Source organism: Cyclopterus lumpus, chromosome 12 (assembly GCF_009769545.1).
Source record: "Cyclopterus lumpus isolate fCycLum1 chromosome 12, fCycLum1.pri, whole genome shotgun sequence".
Lineage (NCBI taxonomy): Eukaryota > Metazoa > Chordata > Actinopteri > Perciformes > Cyclopteridae > Cyclopterus > Cyclopterus lumpus.
In genome coordinates this window covers 3,898,190-3,910,347 of record NC_046977.1, presented here as the reverse complement: position 1 = coordinate 3,910,347, position 12,158 = coordinate 3,898,190, and the positions used below count along the sequence as shown (strand labels likewise).

The 12,158-nt window shown below is 37.5% G+C and overlaps 2 protein-coding genes across 2 annotated transcripts; one reads left to right on the top strand and one right to left on the bottom strand.

Annotated features, from left to right (window-relative positions):
* The first annotated feature begins 810 nt into the window (after positions 1–810).
* Positions 811–7,105, top strand: kmt5aa (lysine methyltransferase 5Aa). Its single transcript, XM_034547596.1, has 7 exons — positions 811–1,091; positions 2,155–2,299; positions 2,475–2,778; positions 2,885–2,972; positions 3,279–3,338; positions 3,682–3,872; positions 4,387–7,105. The coding sequence occupies exons 1-7, from the start codon at positions 1,083–1,085 to the stop codon at positions 4,595–4,597; spliced, it is 1,008 nt and encodes a 335-aa protein (XP_034403487.1). The 5' UTR covers positions 811–1,082; the 3' UTR covers positions 4,598–7,105.
* Positions 7,106–7,546: 441 nt separating this feature from the next.
* On the bottom strand, positions 7,547–11,890 carry kyat1 (kynurenine aminotransferase 1). Its single transcript, XM_034547593.1, has 12 exons — positions 11,846–11,890; positions 10,926–11,073; positions 10,574–10,723; positions 10,411–10,497; positions 10,198–10,329; positions 10,006–10,126; positions 9,845–9,921; positions 8,783–8,872; positions 8,322–8,508; positions 8,139–8,215; positions 7,979–8,065; positions 7,547–7,896 (listed from the first exon to the last, which is right to left on the bottom strand). Exons 1-12 carry the CDS (start codon positions 11,878–11,880, stop codon positions 7,837–7,839), a joined length of 1,251 nt encoding a protein of 416 aa, XP_034403484.1. The 5' UTR covers positions 11,881–11,890; the 3' UTR covers positions 7,547–7,836.
* Positions 11,891–12,158: the final 268 nt, after the last annotated feature.

The following is a 12,158-nucleotide window of genomic DNA, read 5'->3' as shown; positions in this document are numbered from 1 at the left end:
CATTGTGCAGAATGGTCAATTGTGGGCTTTATACCTAAAATATGGTACTTTTTACTACTTTAGGTACTTTGCAGGTTCTGATTATTAATACACAATATAATCAACAATAATAATGTATTTGAATACTTAACAGTTGTTTTTCTTATTTGAAATTACATAGATTAGGGATTAACTAAGTGTGAGCGTAACCAAACATGTAAACACAAATCAACAGTTAAAAAAAAGCTTCCGTAACACTCATATTATATTCTAGTTTTCTTGTTTTTAATACATTTGAAAGTCATGAAATAGAAGGACAGTAACAGCAACACTACTTGGACCAACCACATGCAGAAGTGTAAAAGGCAAATAGAACTGGTCCTCATAATAAAAAATAATGTACATTTCTTAAGTTTATTAAGGATTATTATATAATATAATTAATGCCTTGAAATAATGTCTTCATCACTTTAATGTTAAAGCTGGTAAACATGCAGCACACTTTTTTTGCAATGTACACTGCCGGGCAGGAGTCAAGCCTTTATTTTTAATAATAAGTCATAATATAAGTTTCAACTATATTTTGTATTATTAATCTGAATCTGCAATATAACTGGTAATTAAAGGTAGTTGAAAGCTGAAAGATAAATGTAGTACTTCCCTCTGAGGTGTAGTAAAAGCACCTCAATAATGTACTAAGTACATCGTTTCTTCACTGACATAACTTATAAAAACAGATTTTTGTACTTTTAAAGTTCCTTTAGTACCCTTTAAAGCGCTATAAAAATAAAATGTATTAGTGTTATTATCAATAAACACACTACCGCTGTCAGTCTACAGGGGGCGACATTAACCCGGTTTCTCCTTCCTCGTTAACGTGGAGAAAAAAATGTCGGAGAGGAGCTGTGGAGGCTGCATCGGTTGAGCTGCTGGCAGTGAAACAACAACAAAAAAGGGCACCCATTCGCCGTGGAAGGGGGGCCGGAGTGTAGGGAGGGCACTGCCGCACGAGGAGGCCGAGATTTAATCTCCGAACCGGTGGTCACGTTCATTTATTTCATATTTTTGTGTCCTCGGAAAAGAGCCACGAAAACAAGTCGGACATGAACGGGGTAAGTTTGCTTGTTCACCCCCGCGCCGAAGTATCGGAAAGGAAAGCCAGACTGAGCGCGTTGTTAACGCTGACTCCTCCCAGAACGAGCGTCGTGTTTTTCGTATTAAATTGTATATTAAATATCACTGTTTTTCTTTACTGTAAGTTAGTTACAGTCGCTAGAAACGAGAAGTCTCTTTTGATGCTAACATTAGCATCGCCATTAGCATCACCGTTCCATGTGCCTGCTAGCTGAGCACATAAACATTATTTATGACATCATTTGACACCAAAGAAACGTCTTTTTTTTTCCTTATTTTTTTTTCTCCAAGTGGGGTTACAGGTTTAAAAGTAGCCGTTGGAGTGATTTTGTTTTTTAATCTGAGTGTATTTGACCAGTTGTTCGACGGGTGAGCCAAGAGGCCTGCACATTTAAAGGGGCTGATGGGAGAGTTGATGTGGGTGTGTGGAGCCAGCATGGTGCCCTCCTCGGGGCCCCACCCACACCAGGCATGGACAGTACATTTACTCCAGCTTTGCACAGTTTTTATAATGTATCTGGACTTAACTTGAGCATATTTGTTTGACTTTTTATTCAACTCCACTACATTTGTCTGAAGGCTTTAGTTTCTTCTTCCAGACAGGAATAGATCGGCAACTGCTTTTGATGACTGGTTCGGTCACATTTCAAGCAAACAATGCTCCCACGTTCTCAGTTTTCGGTTTCTAATATGTAATAAAGTGAATATCTTCAGTTTTTTTTAAAAATCAGTGGTGTTTTAACATTTCTAGTGTTAACTCTCCTTCATGCAGCGGATTGGTTTGGAGTTGCTTCTGAGTCAGGCTGTTATTTTTCTTAAAGTAAAAATAAATAAATGATTTGTCTATTTTGGCTCTTCACTGTGTTTAATTATGTGTTCTGGTGGGTTCGCCACGTTCCATCTTTTGTTGTACTTGATTTTTTTTAAATGTTTAAATCAAAGCATATAGCTGCACCAACTTTGGACAGTGTCAATAAAAAAAAAAAAAAACCTCTTGGCAGGGAACCGTGCACTAAACACATCTTCTCTCTGCGTTCACAGCCAATCGTATGCAATGGCCACTCAGTCGCTGTCTTAAGCTGCAGCAGGTCCTTATCACCAGTTCCTGATGAAATCAAGCGGATGCAGGAGGGACGGTGCTCTCCGGTGTGCTTCCAGCCAATTGAAGGCCAGAGGCAGGCTGACGGTGAGTAAGCTCCGCCTCCATCTGAGTGTGTAAATACTCCACAGCAAACGGACATCTGTTTATTTTTGTGTTTTTTTGGGGGGCGGTTACGTAACAGGCGGCAGCAGCGAGCTTTGACTGAAGCGCCAGGAATAAAACGCCTTTTTTAACATTTTTATTCCCTTCTTCCTCGCAGGCCGGAGAACAAACTCCATCAGCGCGACACCAAAAGACTCCAAGGCCGATTTCCCCGAGATGGAGAGCAGCTACAGCCAGTGTTTACCCTGCTGGTCAGATGAACAGCCTCCGCAGCTCCACTGCGCTCAGACCTGCCTTCGCTCCCCCGCCGAACCGCCCCTGCCTCTGGGGAACAGCTTGTCTCACGCTCCCCTCCACGTCGCCAACAACAACAACAGCAACAGCAGCAGCGCCGCTCTCCACTGCCTCCAGCGGCGAGGCGTGCGCCTGAAGGTCAAGGGAAAGAAGTCCACGCTAAGAATGTACGTCCTGAGTGTTGATGCGTTTTTAAATGGAGGGCGTCCTCTCCGTGGACGTGATCCGAGGAACAGTTATTCATATCGTTTTTGTTGTTGTTTTCCACTTCAGCGCAGGCGGGAAAAACTCACAAAACCGAAAAGTTACCGACTACTATCCAATAAGGCGAAGCTCAAGAAAGAGTAAAACGGAGCTTAAGGTAAGTCGAGATATATATATATATATATATATATATATATGGGATTGTTATTAAAAGTATAGCTGGATCTGATTTTAACCTATTGGCATGAATATAAGATGATTATGTAACTAGCCTGTTACTCTGTTTATCGTGTCTGTCAGAGGTACTTCTTTTTTTATTTCTGAGTTTCGGATCAATAGTAATCAATAAGGCAACACACAAAGTTAATCTCCATCAATAACACATCTTGAGTAGCTAGTGTGTGCGTGTGTGTGTGTGTGTGTTCTCAGTAAAGTCATCTCACGTTTCTTTCTTTGTTCCCAGTGTGAAGAAAAGAAGCTCATCGATGATCTCATCACAAAGGGAATAGAAGAAGGAATGGAGGTGCACATGTTTTTTTCTTTGAAAAATGCTTTTTGTTTGCTTCGACCAATTGAGCACTTGAAATTTAAAACCAAGGTAATTAATCAGATTCACACATGGCTCCGCCCCCTTTTTCACTCGCACTCACACTGTCGTGCAAATTCAATCAGAGAAGTGAAACTTGGGTGTTGATCACGTGATTAATAACGACGATGACCAGTAGAGGAATATGTATAGGCTTTAATAAAGAGGGGATCAGATGATGCAAATGATTGCAAAATAAAATCAATGCCTTCTTTGTTCTCCCCTGATTAACGTGGGAAAGATCATCATCACATTCTTTTGTGTTCCGTTTTATTTTTAGGTGCAGCATATAGAAGGAAAGGGGCGAGCGGTGTTCGCCACGCGGTGTTACCAGAAGGGCGACTACGTGGTCGAGTACCACGGAGACCTGCTGGAGATCACCGACGCCAAATCCAGGGAGGCCGAATACGCTCAGAACCCGTCGACCGGCTGCTACATGTACTACTTCCAGTACCTCAGCAAAACATACTGGTACGAGGAATTCAACGGCCGTCCGCCTTTTTTTTTTTTTTTTTTAAAGGAATTACTGCGACGTTTAAATATTTTCTGCACCCTTCGGCTTTGTGGTCGTTTAATGTGCTATTTATTTATTTATTTATTTATTTATTTATTTATTTATTTATTTATTTATTTATTTATTTATTAATTAATTAATTAATTAATTAATTAATTAAGTGGATGAAGGATTCAGAGAATAAGCGTGTCTGTTTGTTTTGGAGAGGGAAGAAAAAAAAAACCTGAACCATAAACACTGAAGGAATCCCACCGACTGCAATGAAGACTACAACTCCCATGATCCTTCGCTGCTTCACTAAACTGCTTTTTATTACCGGTTTGATTGAGAGAAAATTACTTTTAAGGATGTCAGCTAGGATACTCGTGTTTTCCCTTTTTTTTTGAAGTGAATTTTTAAGTTCTTATTTTAAAACATCTTCCAGACTAAATACCGATTTGCGTGTTGTTGTTGTTGTTGTTTATCCAACAGCGTGGACGCCACGAGAGAGAGCGGTCGAAAGGGCAGGCTGATAAATCACAGCAAAAACGGAAACTGCCAAACCAAACTCCACGACATCAACGGGGCGCCTCACCTCATCCTCGTCGCCTCTCGCGACGTCGACGAGGGCGAGGAGCTGCTCTACGACTACGGCGACCGCAGTAAGGCGTCCATCGCGGCTCACCCGTGGCTCAAATACTGACCCTCGACAACAACAAAAGGGAACACCCCCCCCCCCCTTCCTTCAGTAACACCTGTGTTTCTCGTTAGCTAGTGTACAAAATGCCTTAGGAACAGAATGTGTACCCTTTTTGTTCCGACGTCGAGGTGGCATGGGGGGGTGTGTCGTGTGTCGCATCTCGATTTAATGTCCGTCTGCTTCGTCGGATGACATCTGTACTTTTTATTTATGTGTATATGAAACATTCTGGTTGTTTTGCAGCACATTTCTTTTGTACATTTTGTATTATCTATATAGTCCAGTGCTTCTACGGCATGCAGGTGGTAGTTAATGCTCTGCGTTTTTTTATACTGCGTTTTTTTCTTAATTAGACGTTAGATACTTAGCAATACTCACACGGCCCCGGAGCCCCTTTCTTTCTTTCTTTCTTTCTTTCTTTCTTTCTTTCTTTCTTTTCTTTTTATTGGGATCAGCGAGAACTATGAGATGCAAATTATTAATATATTCTGTTCAAGTGGAATTTTGATTTCAAGCCAAACAATCTAGCGTTGTTTAGTGGAGGTGTGGTCGTTTACCAAAGGCATGGTTCTGTTTTTTGGGGTTTTGATTACAAGAAAAGAAGTATTCGTGTTGAACATACAGACTTTAAGGATGACAATTAGTCAAATTTATATTTCTCTTTTTTTTTCTTTTTTTTTTTTTTTTTAAACCTAGAATATATTTTTAAATATTGAAGAAAATATCTACAGTATATTCTGTGTATGACCGTTTATTAGGTAAACATCTAATAATATAAATAGAATTAAAGTTTCTCCATATTTCGACTTCTCAGCTGTTAAATCTCTTTTTTCTTTTTTTTTCACTGTAAACTTACAACATATATTACTGCACTATGTACTGTAAATATATTTAACTCTTCCTAATACAATAGAGAGCAGCTCAGTCGTCTCGCACAACTAGCAGATTGTGTTCTCTTTGGAAAGGCTAGCCATTTCCAGTCTTTATGCTAAGCTAAGCTAAGCTAACTGTCGGCCTACAATGTCAAACTCTTCCTTTTAACATCCAAACTAAAACAAAGTGTTTCTCTTCAGGTGAACCGTGTCTTTGGTGAACTGTTACACTCCGATTGTGTATATCTTTGCAGGTCCCCCAAACCCCCCCACCCCACACACACACCACACACACCACACACACACACACACACACACACACACACACACACAATATTGTTCCATGTGAAAGCATTATAACAGCTGAACTGCCAACAGGTCTTTTTTTAATTTATTTATTTAATATTTTAGTAGTTTCTTTTTCTTCAAATGTGTTTTCCATGAATTGTAGCCAGAAGAAATATACCCTGAAACATTAACTATATATATTTTCACATTAACTTTTATTTTGATTTCCTCACCTAGAAATATACATTATGAGACTTGTGATTTTTATTTTAGCTAATTGGAAAATTAGTACTTTCCAATTCTGCACATTACATATTATAAATCTAATTTGAGAAACAGAATCAAATGTATAGTATTTTAGTATTTTAGCTTGAATTATTGCACTACTTTGATTTAAATTAGTATATAAAAATAAATTGGCCACATGGAGTGCAGGTTACATGAGAATCACATGGAAGTGTTTAAATCAGTGTTAATATAATTATTAATACGTTGTTTTTTTTAATTATTACCATCAAGAAATCCCATGAAACCAAAACCAACAAGTGTCAGAATTTGATAAACACATTTCCTGTTATGTTTTCTTTCATGCGATTTATTAACGGTACTAAATAAATGTAAATACAGTAACACGATAAGATTTAAATCATATGCATTATTCAACAGTTTGAATTCTGTACAAGAATTTGGCAGTAGACTTTTGTGAATAAAGTAGAAATTAAAAATAGTATATCTTACCTAGCATTATAACACATTTGTATTGTGTTGTACAGCACGTTCTCCTCTTTTCGGTGCTGTTTATATTAATGCAAGCATTATCTTAAATTATAATTTGTTCATGAATGCCTAACCTTTACTTCTTTAGTCATTTTACAGATGTAAAAAGTGTTCAAAAATAACTCTTAAAAAAAGGACTTCTTAAAAGCCTCCAAAATATTTATATTATTGAATTTCAGGATTATTTTTTGGATTCCCCGTCTTGATGGTTTTAAAATATCGTAAATAATCAAGTGTTGATACAAAGAGCGGTTGCATTATGTGTTATGGATAAAGCACACTTCAGGAAATACATTTACATTTTGACTTCCCCTCTCTAACGGTAGCATTGTGTGAAATGTTTTTATTTATAACAGACGTGTTACATTTTTATTTTTAACTGTAGAACTAATGGAATAATACCAGAAGAGGCTCAACTGACCTGTTGGCCATTTTTAGGACTTACTAGATCTTTGCTGTTGTAGCGTTGAATAAATCTTAATGCTGGGGTTTAAGGCATCAAAGAATAACGATATGCAAAGAACGGGAGTTGGCATCTGATTTGTTCTTGTTCAAATAAATGATTACAACAAAAGTCCATTTATTTTTATCAATTCAATGCTGGATGTCTATTTATACAAATATATATAAATAAACATATACTCAAGTACGGTTCTTAAGTACAAATATATATATAGATACATATATACACACATATATATATATATATTCTGTTTATAAATATATAGTTTATATGTAAAAAATAATAATCTATACATCTATATATATCTATGTATAGATTATTTTTACATAGATCATATATATGTGTATATATATACACATATGTGTATATATATGTATGTATACATATATATACATATATGTATGTATATATACATATATATGTATACATGTATATATATACATACATATATATATATGTATACATGTATATATATACATACATATATATATAAACATATATATATGTTTATATATATATATATACTCGTATTCACATCAGTCCGTGTGGTGTGATGTGAGTTTATTTATAGTTATTAACACAGTTGCTGCAAATGCCTCAAATTAAGGTATAAACACGACTCTTATTGACTGCATGTCTACATTTCTGTTACTTAAAATTCCTTAACAACTTTATTTATTTGACTGTTTGGCATAAAATATTCACACAGATTTTCTTCCAAAGCCTGAGTAGTTGAAACAAAGCGCGTTAATATGTGGAGAACGCTGTCTTTAAGCACCCAGCTGAGCCACTAAGACTCACTGATCACAGATCAGCTCAACCAGGTGAAATCTAGACGACTTTCACTGCGTCTGACTCCACTTCCTCAAGATGTCCTCGGCTGCATTCAGGGTGGAGTCCTCCTGTAGAGACAACGAGAGTCAAAGAGCAGCAGGAGGCCGACGGTCCAGTTCACACCTTTCGGTTCATCACGCCCGACGTTACCTTGACGAAACAGAACCGAACGTATTGGCTGAACTCCCGGCGGTGCTCGGGGCTGTAGAACGTAGAGACGGGCATGGTCGCTAAACCCTGTGGGAAAAGAGATGATGTCGTAAAAGAGGCACGACATCAATCATAGCACGTAAAACACCTTAATATTCACCTTCTCTTTAGTGAGCCACTTAACGAACGTGAAGTCCTTGGGTTCATCCTCCGTGCTCTGGTCACTCAAGTCCACCTCTGTCAACAACAAACAATTAGACAACTACAACACATTTTGTTTATTTATAAGTTGTTGTGCTTGAAGCCCGAGGTGGATCGGGTTGTTTTGTTGTTGTTCACTCACTGACGGACGAGATGTCTGCGATCATGAAGTAGCCTCCCTCCGGCATGACGGGCTGCAGCCCCGCGGCCCCCAGGCAGGAGGCCAGTTTCTCCCTCTTCTGGTGCAACATGGCGGGCAGCTGCTGGAAGTAGCTCTCTGGAGTCCCGAACAGCTCGTACTCCCTCTCAAATCCACGAGCCACGGCCTCCTGTTGCAGGAAAAGAGACAAAGAAATGGGGGAATAAAAGATACGTTTCAGAAATGGCAATTGTGACAGATTGTTTTGATCCTTAACGTTTCAATCGGAAATGTTGTAGATGATTAGGCCGTCGGTATTGAGGCAAACATTTTGAATAAAAGATGCTGGATTATGGCCGTAATTGCACTGCTAAAAACAACATAATTTCCTACGGTAGGTAGTGGCCTAAATAAAGTTTTATTTCTACAAATGTGTGTGAAATATTAAAGTTGTAGGTGTTTACCTGAGTAGCTGTAGGACATTGGTAAACAGAGCCCAGGTGGATGATTTTCAGGTTTTTCATGTTGTGAACAGAGCTGATGGCCCATCCGAGCTGAGAAGAGAAAACAGCTCATCATATATATATATATATATATATATATATATATATATATATATATATATATATATATATATATATATATATATCAATGTAGCCCAGATTGATCTGAGTGTGATAGACATGGTGAAGGTAGCGGAAGAATACACCAAGTATCCGGTTTTCAAAAATAATCTTATGGGTACATACAAAACTAAACAAAATTATAAATAAATAAATATATATATTATTTTTTTTCAAAATATATATATTTATTTTTATGTATATATATATATATATATATATATATATATTTGTTTTAAATATATATGTATATATATATTATGATATATGTATATATATATATATATATATATTTGTTTTAAATATATATGTATATACATATTATAATATAGTATTATATATATATTATAATATAAATATATATAAATATATATATATATATTTGTTTTAAATATATATGTATATACATATTATAATATAGTATTATATATATATTATAATATAAATATATATAAATATATATATATATATATTTGTTTTAAATATATATGTATATACATATTATAATATAGTATGTATATATATATATATTATAATATATATATTATAATATAAATATATATATATATATATATATATAGAGAGAGAGATTTTTTAAAAACATATATAAATATATAATATTCAATGGATTATATTAGGAAGATGTAAAACAATCACTGAATCTTACATATTTAGGTCGCTTCTCCCTGATGAAGAAATAATCATCTTTTTTATCTCGAAGACGGCAATAATTGTTTTCTTGAGATAACGACAATTACACCAACTAGTGATCTCGAGATAACAATACGTTTATTTTAATAAGTTTGCCGTATGTCCGTTTAGGGCTTCAGGACGTCGTGAAGATGAACACATGAAACGCTCCCACGTGTGTGTGTGTGTGTGTGTGTGTGTGTGTGTGTGTACCTTCCAGCCGGTGGCACTGAAGGTCTTTCCTGCACTGCCGATGGTGACGGTCCGCTCCCACATGCCAGGAAGGCTGGCTGTGGACGCGTCAACACCATGAATATGAATAACACGCCGCTCCACACCTCGTGACCCCCCCCCTTGACCTCAGTTGACCTCACCTATCTTCACGTGCTTGTTCCCGTCGTACGTCAGCCACTCGTACACCTCGTCGCTGATGCACAGCACGTCGTGTCTGACGCACAGATCGGCGATCACCTGGAGCTCCTCCGTCTTGTACACCTGCAACGCACATTAAATGTTTAACACTTTATTCATCTTCATGAAAGACACGCTGGTTAAAAAGGCCCCACCTTGCCCAGTGGGTTGTTGGGAGTGTTGATGACGATGGCTTTTGTGCGTGGGTTGAATTTACTGGCCAGCTCCTCGGGAGAAAGAACCCAGTCTCCGCTGGACGGGACGCCACTCCCCTCGACCTTCTGGGACTTAAACAAAAGGAAAAATAATAACGATTGACGTGCATAAAGGCGACATTTCTTTTTGAAGACTTTTTAAAGACCGCTCACCGGCCTCAGAGACACATGAACCGTCTTTCCTCCGGCCAGCTCCACCATCGGCTGGTAGCAGTCGAAGAACGGTTCCACAAGTATGACCTGCGAGAAGAACGTAGGACCGTTAACTCTTTCCAATTATTGCTGCACCGTGCATCGTGTTTTTGGATTGTCATACCTCATCCCCTTCCTCAATCAGGGCTTGAAAAGCACAGAAGAGAGCCTGATAAGCTCCCGCTGTGACCAGCACGTCTTCAAAGGGATCGATCTCACGCCCCACGATCCTCCCGAAGAACTTAGCCAGAATGCGTACGAGAGGAGGATGGCCCTGAGGACGGAGGAGGCACACGTAAACATCACGGTTTTGTTTACGCTGTGACACCGACAGGAAGGTCAACGTGTGTGACACCGACAGGAAGGTCAACGTGTGTGACACCGACAGGAAGGTCAACGTGTGTGACACCGACAGGAAGGTCAACGTGTGTGACACCGACAGGAAGGTCAACGTGTGTGTCTCTCTCTGCACGTACGAAGACTCGGGTGTACTGGTGCATCTGGTATCCTCCGCTCAGGGCTTCACGAAGAGCCTCCTGGATGAACGTCGGAGGGGAGAAGTCAGGGAAGCCCTGCCCCAGATTCACTGCTCTGTGGTCGGCTGCCAGCTGAGTGAACTCCAGCCTGTCGGAGCAAAAACAGAGCAGACGCGTGGGCCTTAGATTATATATTTTATATAAAATATAATAAAATAAACTGTTATACGACCATAAATCATATCCTTAGATAGTCATCGTATGCAACTATACTATCGTATGCATCAAATAAGAATATTGAACAATTACGCACACACAAGTGAGTAAGAAAAATAAATATATATTACAATGATCAATGCTTTAGAAATAACATTTAGGACCGTCAACGAGTGAGTACAGTTATTTACCCAAATTACAATATATATAATTATATATATATATATATATATATATATACATATAATCATATATATAATTATATATATATAATGATATATAATTATATATATATAATCAAATATAATTATGTAGTTTCAAGACGTATCCATCTAGACTTGAATATATTTATGGCTTCACTTCCATCTCTTATTATTATTATTATTATTATTATCTTATTATCAAGTGAGAAAATGCTTTTTTTAGCTAAATGTTGAACAACATGTGATTATGTTGCAAAGCATCAAAAGAAAACCATTGCTTTACAATTACATATATCAAAAAGACCATAATATTACAACATTGATATAATCTGATTACTTGTTACTGATCTAGTTTTCTCTTGTCTGCGGTGGCACTGATGGTAAATTGAAGGATACACATGTCATTATTTAATTAAGTATATTAAAAGGACTGTCCACCAATACTCTGTCAATCTAAGTAAAGTAAAACCTGCATTTCACACATTTAATATTATTACTCACCAGGCAGTTCTGCGCGCTTGAAGCTGTCGTGACATGATTTCCTGAAATAAAAGCACATTTCATGTCAATTTACTGCAGCTGTACTCACTTTATTCATGTTTCTAGGACGTGTTCACAAATTAGCGGTCAAACTCCCGATTATTATTATTATACGTGTTATTTTTAATAAAGTAGAGTTGACTTACAAACAAGCCTGAGAAGTTAAATTCTCTCTTCTCAGCTCCCAATGCGTCGCTCGTTGCAGATGAAATGCTCGTCGCCAGTGGACGAGAACAGGATGGTGGGCAGGTTTAGCATAAACAAATACTTTTTT